The following is a 14,479-nucleotide window of genomic DNA, read 5'->3' on the forward strand; positions in this document are numbered from 1 at the left end:
ATCTCAGAGTCCTCAGTCGTTTGTGGGCTAGAATTCTTCGAATTCGACGTGAATATAGAGAGCAAGGTTCCTGGTCGCTCCTCCACGACAATGCCCCACCCCACAAATCGAAGATCATGCGTGATTTTTTGGCCAGAAAAGGGATCATAGTCCTTGATCATCCTTCGTATTCGCCAGATTTGGCTCCAGCAGATTTCTGGTTGTTCCCAAAAATTAAGTTGGCGATGAAAGGAGACTGTTACCACACCATCCAGGACATCCAAAGAGAATGTACCGCAGTTTTAAATGTGATTCCACAAAAGGAGTACAGTGACTGTTTTCGACGACTTTTCAATTGATTCAGAAGGAGACTATTTTGAATAAAAATAGTGAAGTTTTGAAAATAATTCACGTCTTGTATTTTTAATGAACACAGTCCTAACAGAACCTGGACACACTGTGTATGTGTATATATAAGGTTACTATTTTGATAACGTTTATGAACAGTGTCCTTTTTATAGGATGGACTTTACTGTGAAAGTGGATGAGCGAAAGGAATAGTGATAATTGAGAGTACATTTGACATGGTTTTGCCAGAATATATTTTTAATGAAAATTTCCTTATGTGTTTAATAACCTAAAACTAAACAAGTTAGTAACTGTGTACAATTCCTTATCAGGTGCAGGGTTTCAAGGCATCTAGTGAAAGATGATTATTAATGGCGATTTTGAAAGAATCAGGTGGATACACCACGTCTGCATTTAGGTTGGGATCCAACATTGTCAAAATGGCTAGCTGAATTCATATATGTGGGGCTTTCATTCGGAAGTTCGCTAAATCAGATTCTGACTAAGATGTTCATCTCCATCCCTCGTGTGTGCTTTTGGCCACTGCAGATTTTCGAACCTTCCAGGCATGCGTCACGTTTATGTGAGAACGAAATGAATTGTAAGAGCTTCCTCTTGATCATCATGTCTATTTGTGACATGATGTGCCGTATGCAATATTAGGTATTACTTTTGATAAATAAAAATGTGCTTAATCTGTTGTAAAAGCAGTTTTAGAATAATTACTTTGTGTTTCAGCTGCTAATTGGCTCAGAATACCATATCTTTCTGCATACTATCTAAAACCCTAGAGATAAAGTATGCAAAATAGTATAACCAGTATTTGCCTGTTTTATATACTTATAATAAGGGAAGGACATAGATGGATGGTGTTTCAAAATTAAATGACTGAGGAAGATATACGGACTGAGAAAGATTAATGTGACAAAGAATGAGAAAATTTCACAGTAATAAATTATAAGTTAGCCTGTGTTCTTATTTCAGTGATGTTACAATAATTAACTTAAGAACGATATTGCTAGACAAACAGCTTATAGCATGTGGAGGAAGTGAGAAATGCATACACAATTTTGGTTGAATAATCTGAAGGAAGATAACACTATGAAGACTTAGGCGTAAGTAGGACGATAATGTGGGATAAGATGTTGATTGGATTGGACTGGCTCCAGATGCAGTGGGCCTTTGTGAATATAATACTGACATTTAACGTTCCAGAAGAAAAGACAATTTCTTGAGCAGTTGAATAACTTCCAACTTTTCAGTGAGGACAATGTATCATAGAGCTAGTTACCCCCCTGTCTTAATTATAGAAGAACTTTAGTTTAGTTATGTATTTGCAATAAAATACGACACTACCACTTTATACCGTGACTCATCCTTGAATCGGCAGAGGAAGGAGACCACATAACATCAGGTTTTCTGAAGCTAGAAACCAATGTTGTATCTTCACTGAACTCAGACTCAATAGGAAAGGTCTTCATTGGACACAGTTTGTATTTGAAAGTGGTTTTGTGAAAATGGTGTCACATTATCGCTTTATGCAACGTACAGTGCATCATGCTAGCACCTGGTATTGAAACCTTTCACCTCGCTATACCAGTGTTTGCTCTGCCCACAACAGTATCAGTTTGAAACTCAAACAGAACTGTTAGTATCACACCTTCTACATTTTGATTGGCTGTGTCATTATATAAACATGCCTGCCATCTGTACCCGATGTGCAATAGTGTGCTTTTGTTTGATGTGCACTCGAAGCGTGGCATATGGTCGTATAGGTATTAAGCGACTTATTCCCACCGTGGTGACTGTTAGCTAATATTGGGCGATAACACGTTCTCAGGGACGATAAAATGATGAAGCATGGAAAATAGAGTTTACTGCTCCAGACTGGGTTGCTCGCAAAAGGGGTGCAACAGACCTCATATTCCAACTGCACGCTGTGTCGTCCAAAAATATTAAAATGTGAATGAAGTCTAATTATATAAATTCACGAAGAAAATTTTCTTAATGAGAAACTGATAGCCTTTCAGTCACATAGTTGCCCACACTGTATGGAACCGGAAGGCGCAATACTGTGTTCACAAGAGCCTGACACTGAACTCCTTACTGAGCCAGATGTATCCAGTCCACTTCGGCACCCACGGTATCTTTAGTATTCATTGTAACATCATCCTTTGCCTCCTAATTGACCTCCTTTCAACTTTCATTAAATCAAAATATTATATGTGTTTCTCAACTGCCCCGTGTATTATCATCTCATCGTCCTTGAAGTGTGCTAAAGAGAAGGTGTCTTTTACAATGATCTGTCGTAATAAAAATATACCGTGTTTGAGAACTTACCTTCAGAGACCTGTATATTACTTAAGACCTGACTTGCAAACTCCGTGGAGTAGTCCTTGAGAAGTCGCTTGGCTAGACAAGAAATTGCCCACATTTCAAGATGCTGAAGGTCAATTGCCGTGATCACAAGTGCCCTCTGAGGCACCGAATGGCATTTTTTAACACCCTATTCTAATGGTCGGGTGTTATTACTCTTTCTCCCAACCTTCGCGGTTGGGAGCCACTCCTCGGTTGTCTGCTAATTTTATGTGATATTTACTCGCTTACCGTATATATCCTAAGTCGTCATTCAAATTTTGGTAAAATTCGATGTGAGAGGTCTATGCATAAGGTTAGTTGGTCATATTGAATTTTAACCATTGACTGATTAATGCCCATACTTTACGTAAGTTCATTAACGGACGTGTCCATATATTCCATTTGCCTTTTTACGTCTTTTTTCGTAATTCGGTATTGTGCGTTATTGTGCTGCTGAAGTATGAATTTTGTTCGTTCTGTCTGATGAATTTTGTGCGTTGCTGAAATACCCGTTTGTAAAGTGCTAAGAACGTCGTCGACAACTTCGTGTGTTACATTATAGAGTACATTCTTTTCAGACGTGTTTATATATTGTATAGAAAAGTTGTGGAATATCGAGGCGGGTTGTCTGTATGTACAGGATTTCTTTATAAGGAATATAAGAATTAAAAATTGTAATTTTTTCATGTCCTTTAAAAATAAGAGGTTGCTGTGGGAAACTCTCTGTTGAAGACAAAGAGAAACGGGAGTATGACGTTAAACTGAACCTTAGAGAGGTAGCTTTGAGTGTGGGAGGCGGATGGAACTGGCTCAGTTTTGAATCCGGTGTTAGCCTTTAGTATTAAAAGTATTGAACCTTTTTTTTTTTTTTTTTTTTCCAGTTNTACTCCAGTTTTGTTGTCATATGTCGTACGTAGTTGTGAATACTGCTAATGTGTGGATGGCATTCCTGCTTCATATTGAAGAGGTCCGATGTTCTTTTCTGGCCCCCACTCGTCAAAAGTCAAGTTACTTTACTACTGGCCAAGCAATTCGTCTCGGCGCCAAGCCCCTTTAGGCTCACGACCATTTTTTTTTTTTTTTTTTTTTTTTTTTTTTTTTTTCTTTTTTCTTTTTNGTAACATACTCTCTGACGAGAGAATGGATTTGTCTCTTATGAGCATGCTTGTCCTTTTTGTAAAATGTATGTATCACACACATATAGCAGCATGTTATTGAAAATTCTTCCTTTTGCACTATATACGTGTATATAAGTGAACCTTTAGTCCAGGCTTTGTAGAGCTGATCATCGCCCACACTCGTTTTGTTCTGACAGGGAGTATAAAGTTCCACAAAATATGGAGGCAGAAAATGAACACGCTTTCGCCGCCATTTTGAGTAGTTCCCATTTGATAGAAGGCGAGTTGGATCTCAAAGCCTGGGAGTAGACGGGGAAAGGACAAATTAGGAATCTCCGTCCCTTCCCTGAATTTTTCTGATACCAAATCATTGTTTTAAAACTGAACTGTATAATATATTATTACTTCTTTTCACATATCCCAGGGCGATAAATAAGAATTTTGTGGCTTCCCCCCCTGGACAGAAAAAATCCTAGCGGATCACATTTCTGGATCGTTCTATGCTGCGGCAGTTAATCTGCCTGTACATGTTGACAGATAGAGGAATGATCAGTTACCCTGTCGGGAATAGAATCCCGTCGTCCTGGCCGTAACAACTCTTTATTCAGTGCGTTAATGCTGATTATTTTCGGGCCGATAAAGGTTCATGGATCAGTGATTGGTGGGCACTGTTTTGCAGAAAGTTGGTAGGTTCCAAAGGGTTTGGCTGTGTAGAATATTTTTCTTTGACTGTGGAGAGAAAGTTTGATATCCTAAGGCATGTGCGTGTGTGCATTGGGTGGAGTGGGACATGTAAATGAAGGTATTAGTAAAACTTGTTGCGTATTGCCTTTGACGTCACTGATAGTATAGAAGAAGGAAAGGGGAGGCAGTTATTGTTTCTCCACTTCCTTCCTTGGGTTGACAACTTCCGTCTCACATTGAAGATAACCCTTCGAAGCGAAAGCTGTACACTTTTGAAAGTTCGGAATTTGTAGAGCAGTGTCGAGTGATAAGGAACTGGTTTGTGGATGTTTCTTGTGGGTTTGTTTGATATAGGAAGATGGTACTGCTTTTAAGTTTCGCGTTGCTTCCTTGCATGAACTCGGCTTCATTTAACTTGTTTCCAAAAAGAAAAGTAGTTTCTAGTACGACGCATGCCACATGTTTTTCCTCGGTTATCGTTTAACTCATCTGTCCATTTGTATGAAACCAGGTAGGATGTAGTAGTATTGTTTAAAATCTTACTTTCAGTAATTCCAATTTGACGCTGGACAATTGGTAATGTCCAAAAACTCAACATTTTTATTAATATGCCATCGCCACAAACTATTGTATCTTATTTACAGTTTGTTTTGTTTGTTGATAACGACGATTTTTGGAACGTTTCATTAATATTTTAAGAAGATGCAGAAACTTACCTCAATTAATTAGCCTGCTTTCCTTGTTTTGAAAAAATAAAACTTAGGAGTAGGCGATATCCATGTTGTCTGTGTGTCTGTGAATCTCCCCCTCCCCCATATTAACTTTTGAAGTCCTGAACCAGTCTTTATTAAACTTGGTATGCACGTAGTATATCATGGCGCCTGAGCCCGTCTCAACGGCGTACTTCATAAATGTCTCCCATCAGTCTGTGTATATGTATGTGTATCCCTCTTACCGTTGCTAGGCAAGGGATCGGTGAAGTTTATCCCTTCTTTCGTTGCTAGGGAACGGTTCCGTAAACACGTTCCCGCTGCAACGAATACACGCAATAACAGAAGAATTTTTGGACTGTCTGTGCGTCTGTCTGTGTGTCCCCATATCGCTGCTAGGTAGCTACTTGGTGAAGATCTTCCCGCGGCAACGATGAATTGTTGGAGGCCTCGGTTTCTGTGATGTCCGTGTCATATCAAACGAAAGTAGGCGATTAGTTCTTCCCAGAACTAATACAAGTAGAAATGAACCGGATGAGTCTTCTTGTAATTTCCTTGCAAATTCCATGGTGCAGGGTCTTCTTTGAAAATTTCATAACCGCCGAGGCGGTCAGGAAATCTTGCTTTTCCTCGAAGCTTTGTTACAGGTTTCATAACAGCCCTACATTTGATTCTATCCACAATCACTGAAGTCTAATCCACACGTTATGTCTGCATATTCCATTCTGATGTTAGTCCTTCTTTGCCTAGGAGTGTGGAAAGGGTATCTACCCTTGGGATTCCCCATTCATCTTTTGTATCCCACACAACTTATCCTCTTGATATGGAGTAAAGGATGCCAACTGTGAAACACGTAACATTTTGTTCTTAATCGACCTCAATCTTTGTCCTCTCTGTAGAGTGAGAGACCAAATTTCATACCCACACAAAACAACGTGTGAAATTATAGTTGTATGTCTTTTAGCCTTTGGGTTGTTAGATAGGAAGCATGTAGATAAACTGTTCTGAACTAAATATCCGAGGCCACGTTTTAAACAACTAGCTGCAGTGACCACAAACCTTATTACGAAGTTAATAGTCGCTCACCTAGTCAAGAAAACAAGTTTTTTAAACCTCTTAACAGAAAAATATGTATAAGTACTCATTGTTGTGAACTTCATCTCTCCATTTGTAATCAGTAAAGCAAGATCTCTTGGTACTATATCGTGGAAGCAGTACAGTATCGAGATGAAACTTGTGACGAAACTTCAGTGGCTGTCTTCTTGACTCCGTTGCATGTAGTCCGTAAGCGAACTATACCGACCGAGCGATCGCCGCTTTTCGGCGAAGTTACTTCGAACTTTTTGCACGTGGTCAGCGCAACGGATCCCCTAGATCCCCACGGCCGTTAATCTCGGTTTTCTAGACCGGAGTCGCTATTTCATTGAAATTGCTCCTCAGTTATCTTCACGAGGCTGAGTGGACCCCGTTAGAGACCCACTACTCAAAAAATCTGGTAGCGCCGGGAATCGAACGCGGAACCTCTGGATCTGTAGCCAGGAACTCTGACCACTAGACCATAGAGGCGGTCCTATCTTTTTGACATTGAACGTAAATATACTAGCTGGGGTCTGGATTTCTAACAGTATGACCGCAGACAGAGAAAGATCTCGATTACTTGTAGATTTTGTTAGGTTGTCATATGTAAACGTCATTTTCGTGTGAGGGTGTTTTTGGTTGTAAGGTCAAGCAGTCATCCCTCACTCTTAATTGTCCGGGTCTTATCGCTGAATAACTGTTAGATGAAAAATGTGTTTTTCACTTTGAGTATGCATGTCTGTTGCAGTAAAATAGTCACAAAACAGCTCCCTGATCACTGATGGTCGTGGGGCATGGACTGGTTAAGACCTTCCTCTTATCCATTCATTTGTGGATATCCATTTACGCTTATAACACACTTTCTGCGAACATGCACTAATTATTCACGTTGCTCTGAGACCTCTCCGAGATAAATTCGCAATATGTACAAGGGATGGTAGATGTGTTGAGGAGGTATTGAATAATTTGAAAAACACAATTCTGGAGAGTATAGACAGATTCATTCCGCATAGAATACTGAGGAAAAAATCGGACCCTAAATATTACATTGAGGGAGTGAAAAAGTTAAAGGTCGGAAGGCATTTTTTTTTCCTTGGCACTACAGCCCCAGTGGGCCTAGGCCTACCTCCATGAGCTTCTCCGTTCACTTCGGTTCTTCTAGATCTTACACATTCGGTAGGACTCCTTGGGCGGGTGATCAGCTCGCCGCAAGGCCTCTACCTGTACACAAACACAGAAAAACGCACACACAAACTAAACATTTATGCCCTGAGTGGGATTCGAACCCACGATCCCGGTTTCCAAGCGAGCGAAGACAGTACATGCCCAGAAAGGTGTATAGTAGAAGGAAATCAGAACAGCAGTACCGAGAGGAACTGAAACTACTATCGAAGCAGTTGCTATTAGCCAAAAGAGAAAAAAAAATGCACAGGAGATATTTTTAAGGTTTGTACTAAAAATGAAGGTAAGTGCTGGACTGAGTTCTACAAGTACGTAAATAGACGTAAAAGACAACAGGGAAAATGTTCCTGCGATCGAAGATGGTAATGGACGGCTCATTACTGATTCAGTGGAAAAGGCTAAATCCCTTAATTTCTATTATTCTTCGGTATTCAGCTGTGAGCGTAGCATCTCGCAAATACAAGGCGCTAACTCAGTTGAACCCTTCGCCATTAGTACTAAAATCATTAGTAAAAAGTTAGTAGCGAAAAATAAAAACAAATCATTAGGGCCAGACTGCGTTTCTGGCGAATTTTAAAACTGGGTGGGAAAGCCATGGTTCCATGCCTTGCGCGATTATTGGACATAACAATTAATATGTTATTATCCTAAGTGACTGGAAAAAGGCCATGGTGATTCCTATTTACAAAGTGGGTGACCGATCGCTCGTCTCAAATTACAGACCCGTCAGTTTAACCTCAGTGGTCTGCAAGCAAATGGAACACTTTATTGCTTCGTACCCGAGGAAAATCTTGGATAAAAGGGATTGGTTATTCGAGGGCAACGTGGATTCAGACCGGGATATTAATGTGAAAGTCAAGTAATCGCGGTTTGCCAGGACATTGCAGACTCACTGGATGACGGAAGTAGGATAGACGCTATTGTAATAGGTTTTACGAAGGCTTTCCATTTAGTTGCCCATGTTCGGCTGCTTAAGAAATTGCGGCCTCGGGAGTGAACTCAAGGGTAGTTGTATGGTTAAGGGCCGTACACAGAGAGTTAGAGTAGGAGGGCAATTACCGGAGGAAGTCACAGTAACGTCAGGAGTACCGGGAAGAATTGCACTAGGTCTACTACTGTTCCTCGCGTACGAACACAGAGTTAGAGTAGGAGGGCAATCATCGGAGGAAGTCAGAGTAACGTCAGGAGTACCGCAAGGAAGTGCACTGGGTCTACTGCTGTTCCTCGCGTACGAACACAGAGTTAGAGTAGGAGGGCAATCATCGGAGGAAGTCAGAGTAACGTCAGGAGTACCGGGAAGAAGTGCACTGGGTCTACTGCTGTTCCTCGCGTACGTACACAGAGAGAGTAGGAGGGCAATTACCGGAGGAAGTCAGAGTAACGTCAGGGATATCTCTTGTTTTGCTGTCCATGTGTCTCTCATTACTCAGCGACACTTTATCCGATGTATTGGTTGTGTACTTCGAACGATGAATTGGGAAGGATATAGAAGGAATCAGTCTTGATCTTTTCTTTAGGTACTACACAGATCTTTGCCTGCAGTAATTGAGGAAAACGACGAAAATTCTGTCATGATGTAATTGCCTCCACAGTCGTTATTCGCTCCCGGCAACTCCACAGTACGAAGTTGGTGTGCTCACCGTTACACGACGATAATCGAGTTTTCCTTGTGTAAGAGTCAGTATATCGCAGTTCTTCAGAAATGTAGTAAACATCAAGCTTTGGTCTTCTGTGCAAGGCGTATGAGGGATTTTCGAGGTGCCTGTTCCATCCTTCGATCGATTTCATCCATTTCTCTTAAAGGAACCCTCGGAGTTTAGTTCCCCACCCCTCCCACTATCGATCCTGCCTATCTTAATTTATTTACGATTCTGTGAATAGTTCTTATGTGTGGAACTGTAACATCCTGAAATTTAGGTCGGTATATTGTTATTAAGTCTCTTACACAACCACTTTCCGCAGAGGCACGGTACATGAACCTTCCATGTTCCAATGTGACATTTCCGCATAGAAAATAACATGATTGAGCGAATACTTAGAGCGGAGATCAAGTACAATAGCAGAAGCAACATGGGCTTCAGTATTTATGAGAAAACCATAACATAACTCAAAACTTCGCTTCACGTTAACTGTTCAACAAATTGATAGGAAATTTAATAAAATATTAATGAAATTGGTGCAAGGGATGAACATTTTCTTTACGATAATAATAGAGAACACTTACAGCATTTGCTGTGATATGGGTACGCTTTATTTATTTAGACTGTAGGTTTGTCGGTTCCGCAAGCAGTCGAATCCCCGCAGTCCGTCTTGACGGCGGCAGATTTCGATTCTTCCGCCTGAGCATGTTAATGATTTTCGAGATGCTGTAAAATGTTCCTTGTTTATAGAAATGGCATGATCCTCTTGTAAAACTCGCATCACTTGCAGCATGGATCCTAGCAACAAATAACTTAAAAGAAGCCTGCAGGTAGAGTTATTCCTTGTGCCTAAAAGTAACGCACTGAAGCCGTATATGAGGCTGGGGTTAGGACCTCTCGATTAGACGGAGAGGAGTGGTCCCCTTTATAGTCTTGCTCTTCTGTATCCAAAGAAACGGCTCCTGGTACTCATTGCGTAGGAGGATGGATTGAGTCTCAATTCGATTTGAGTGTTGAGGCGAAGAGAAACAACCCAGCCGGGAATCGAATCCTGAAAATTCGTTCATTGTACTAACTGAGTTATCCCGTCTCACGGGTTAATAAGTCTCACAGTTCGTGGAAACCCCCCACCAACCTTGAACCACCTACTCTGTAAGGGAGAGGTCATCAAGACGTGTACTGCCTATTCATTCGGTTATGCGGACGCCTGTCAGAATAATGTTCATTGTTTTATAATTCAGCCCATATCGCTGTAAACGACAGCCCTCCCCATTATGCGGGAACACGCAGTTCATTAGACCAAGGGACCCCAACGTTACCGAACTAAATACCGGTTGTAGTTCTCCCACGCGAAGAGTTCCCTAAATTGAGTTTAAATTGTTCGTATTCCTATTTTGTTGTGTATATTGTTTTTCTAGACATGGCCAGTAAAAATGTTCAGAACTTCCTTTGTGAAAAGGGAATGTCCACCACTTCGCTTATTTCAGTTCAGTTTAGTATGCGAGGGTTACTGACTGCGCTGTAAAATAAAGAAGTGTTCATGTGAATTTTATTTTGTTATATATCAGTCCATTGTAACCCAAATTTTACATGAAGCGCGACTTGAATTTCGAGTCGTTATAATCTGTTCTTATAAATTAATTTTTACTTCCTCTTGCTCCCACTTTGGAGAATAGGGCTGATTTCTCAGTTTTTTTTTTATCATTTTACAGACGGTAGGACTCCTTGGACGGGTGATCAGCTCGTCGCAAGGCCCCTACCTAAAAACAGGACAACACAAACACAAAATAAACGCATACACACACCAAAACATCCATGCCTTGTGTGGGATTGGAACCCACGATCCCTTCTTCCGAGCGAGTGAAGTCAGTACATGCCTTAGACCGCTGGGCTACCGTGACCGGCATAAAATCACTAGAGGGTGTAAAATGAAGATTACAATGTTACTTATCTTTATTGAGATAATTATGGTGTGTATGTAAAGAAGTCCCCCCAGAGGTGTCTCCACCTTGTCGTGGTGGTGGGGCTTGCGTGACTCTGTGACCTGGAGAGCTATGCCGGCGGTTGTTTAACTGCCGGTAGGGTCACCCATGCCAGAAAGGTGAAAGGGTATAGTCCAGTCTAAGAGAGACAACTAAACGTCTATGTATCCACAGTCCGTCAATAATGCAACAGTTGTTTATTCACCCTTTAACACTTAACACAACATGTTTCTGCCATAGATGACCATCTTCGGGTGTCTTAATGAATCCAAACTGTTACACTGCTCTGATGGACGCCAAAACCGCGCGTTGCAGTCCACTTAAAAATATAAAAATAACTAATTAAAATCCATTAAAATTTTCTGTTAAAGTGAACTGCAACGCTCGGTTTTAGCGCACGTCAGAGCAGTGTAACAGTTTGGATGCATTAAGACACCTGAAGATGGCCATCTATGGCCGAAACATGTTGTGTTAAGTGCTAAATGGTGAATAAACAATTGTTGCATTATTGACGGACTGTGAATACATAGGCATTTAATTAAATATTTTCAACAGGAAGCTGAAATACAGAATTACTAAGAGAGATACCCTGGTCTTCCAGGTTAGGGGCTGGGCATGAGGCTAACAGCCTCATCCTGTAAAAAGAATTTTGTTCAGAACCTAACAACCAGCCTCTGGTCATCATGCGTGGATCCATTCGTATGGCAGCAGCACGCATTGGTTATGGAGACTGGTTGTAGAGGAGGCCAAGACTTACCCAGGGCTGTTGCGCTGAGTGGTAGGTAGGTAGGTAAAGAAGTGCAAGGAAGAATACGTGCTTTCACTCTGTGCAGTGTTCAGTTCCTGTATTCATTATCTTTACTAATAATGTATTTGTATCTACTGCAAAGTAAGGCGAGAACTTAGGAATAGCAAAAAAAAAAATAGCCGTGAACACATTTAGAAAGTATGTATTCCACTGCCTACTTCCATTGAACCAGATTACGACCACATAACCATTACATCTATATTGAGGAAATGCCACTACGAATATTATGATTATATTTTAGTTGAATTCCCAAGTTTGTTTAATGTGTTGCCAGTCGAAAATAACCACTGACTTCATATCGATTAAGCAGGAGACAGCCAAAATGCGAAATGAAGGAGATGGCATAGGGATTCGATTTCGGCGCACTGCTAGCTTCACCCATGGTTATTGCTGCTGGTGAAATTAAGTATTATATGGATCTCCTTTCCAGATCTCGGAACTCCGACAGCGAAGTGCTGAGCTAGAGAGGCAGCTTGTAGCGGGAGCGGGAACAACGCCGAACACGGTAAACATCAAATATTAATACTAATATTCATCGACCCTCTGCATCAGGTGTGGGCAAACTATGGCCCGCGGACCGCACCAGCTTGTACTCCTACTCCCAAAGCTATTGTGAGAGATTTATGTATAATATATACCCGTGCTTATCCATTTATTTTAAAACAGAAAATTCTCCAGGCCAAATTATAAAATTAATGGTTCAATTCGAAACGAACTATGGGACATAAGGTTATAATGTAAAGGTGTGGAAGCAGTAAGTTTTTTATATCAGAGGAATAGCACCTTATTGCGAATGCACAGTCGGCATCCTTATAATAAACGTATTGCCACACCTTACTGCGCATGGCGGCATCTGTTTACCACTGTTGCGCTCCATATGCAGTTGAAGTTCTGTTGTCAGTTATCAAAAGTCCGGTCAACAATTGGCAGAGTTAGTATTGAGACAGGAACGTACTGTTAGAGCCCCGCCTTTGTGCAGCGTGAGAGCGCGGTTAGCAGGTGATAGTAGTCAGTGGAACTCTTGATTCAGCGTTGTAAGTGGTTCGTAATCGGTATCAATTGAATGCGACGAAGTAAATGTTCTGTTCTCAGTAAGTGTTAATAATTGCCCTTTCAGAACTAGGGAAAGGAATAAAGGAAAACGGACAGTGAGTGCAGAGTGTTTAACAGAGTATGGGAAGAAAATTCCCTCTCAAATGTAGGAACTGACACTCTGTGCCTTTGTAAGCATGTCTCTCGATCTTAAGCGTCGTTTCACTTTAGAAAATTAAACATGTTGCTGTGCTTTATGTTTGGATGTAAGAAATAGAAGAGCCAGGGCTACCATTGCTTCTGAAAAGAAAAGAAAAACAACATTAAAGTGTTTTAATTCCCAAAATATTGTGGATAGACCCTCTGCTAAGCGGCGACTGTGGACGGTTGCTTAGTAACGCCTGCAACATACAAGCACCCAACAACAGAAGAAGGGTGTTTTCTGTGGTCTGCGCCGCGGCCTTTGCTATGCAACGGCGCGATAAACACGCCTCTACAACAATTGAGGGGCTCTGTTTTCTGCATGGTCCGTGCCGAGGAATTACCTTGACAATTGGGGCGCAATCCCGTTCGAACCCGCCCTCTCATCAGAGAGGGCGCCCAACAATAACAACACTGTAACTGTCAAACAATCTGGCCATGAGTCCCAAATGGGGCTTGACACCAAGACTGACTGACTGACCGACCGACCGTCAGTCGCAATATGACTGACTTTGACACTGGTTCATAGGAGGCGACGAAAAGGGAAGTCTCAAATCTGAGAAAATAAAATATGGTCGAGAGTGCCAAGGGACTCGGACCCGAGAAAGACTGCGCTCGCAAGGGCCAGCAGCATATAGAAAAGACAGACCAGCCCTCCTCAGAGAAGGGGCGCCCCTCAAAAGCAAGACCGTAACTGTCAAACAGTTACAAATATCCAGATGGGGTTCGACACTAAGACCTACTGACTGACTGACCGACCGACCGTTAGTCACAGTGTGACTTTGACACCTGTTCGCGATTTGCACATGGCTTTCAAACTTCCTTACTTTTATGATTATGTAACAAAATTATGCAGGCAACAAACAGAAGTCATACAAAATCATGAAACTGCAGATGTTCTCAACATTGGACAAGGCGAAGCCCGACACAGGAAATATAAGAGGCTTAAACTTGGCGGCGGTCAAGTATACGACCGTTCAAGTCACTAGACTGCCGTTGTTGCTGGAGCTACTGAAGGTAGAGCATGATCTGCTGTACTGAGCCTGGTCTGACATAGGCCTTGTATATATTGCATGTACTTACTTTTAATAAAGCGGCCTCAAGGTACGCGGGTTCAAACCCGGCGGAGGTCGTGGAATTTTTAAGGGCCGAAAAANTTTTATGATTATGTAACAAAATTATGCAGGCAACAAACAGAAGTCATACAAAATCATGAAAATGCAGATGTTCTCAACATTGGACAAGGCGAAGCCCGACACAGGAAATATAAGAGGCTTAAACTTGGCGACGGTCAAGTATACGACCGTTCAAGTCACTAGACTGCCGTTGTTGCTGGAGCTCCTGAAGGTAGAGCATGATC

At 41.5% G+C, this 14,479-nt stretch overlaps 1 protein-coding gene across 3 annotated transcripts in view; it reads left to right on the forward strand.

Annotated features, from left to right (window-relative positions):
• LOC111875362 (thyroid receptor-interacting protein 11) overlaps positions 1 to 14,479 on the forward strand; it is a 264,752-nt gene that overhangs the window by 31,717 nt on the left and 218,556 nt on the right. For all 3 annotated transcript variants that reach the window (XM_033755822.1, XM_033755825.1, XM_023871565.2), the window contains exon 3: positions 12,317 to 12,391. In XM_033755822.1, coding sequence (XP_033611713.1) covers positions 12,317 to 12,391 — 75 coding nt within the window. The remainder of the gene's footprint in view (positions 1 to 12,316; positions 12,392 to 14,479) is intronic.

Source organism: Cryptotermes secundus, unplaced genomic scaffold, assembly GCF_002891405.2.
Source record: "Cryptotermes secundus unplaced genomic scaffold, Csec_1.0 scaffold589, whole genome shotgun sequence".
Lineage (NCBI taxonomy): Eukaryota > Metazoa > Arthropoda > Insecta > Blattodea > Kalotermitidae > Cryptotermes > Cryptotermes secundus.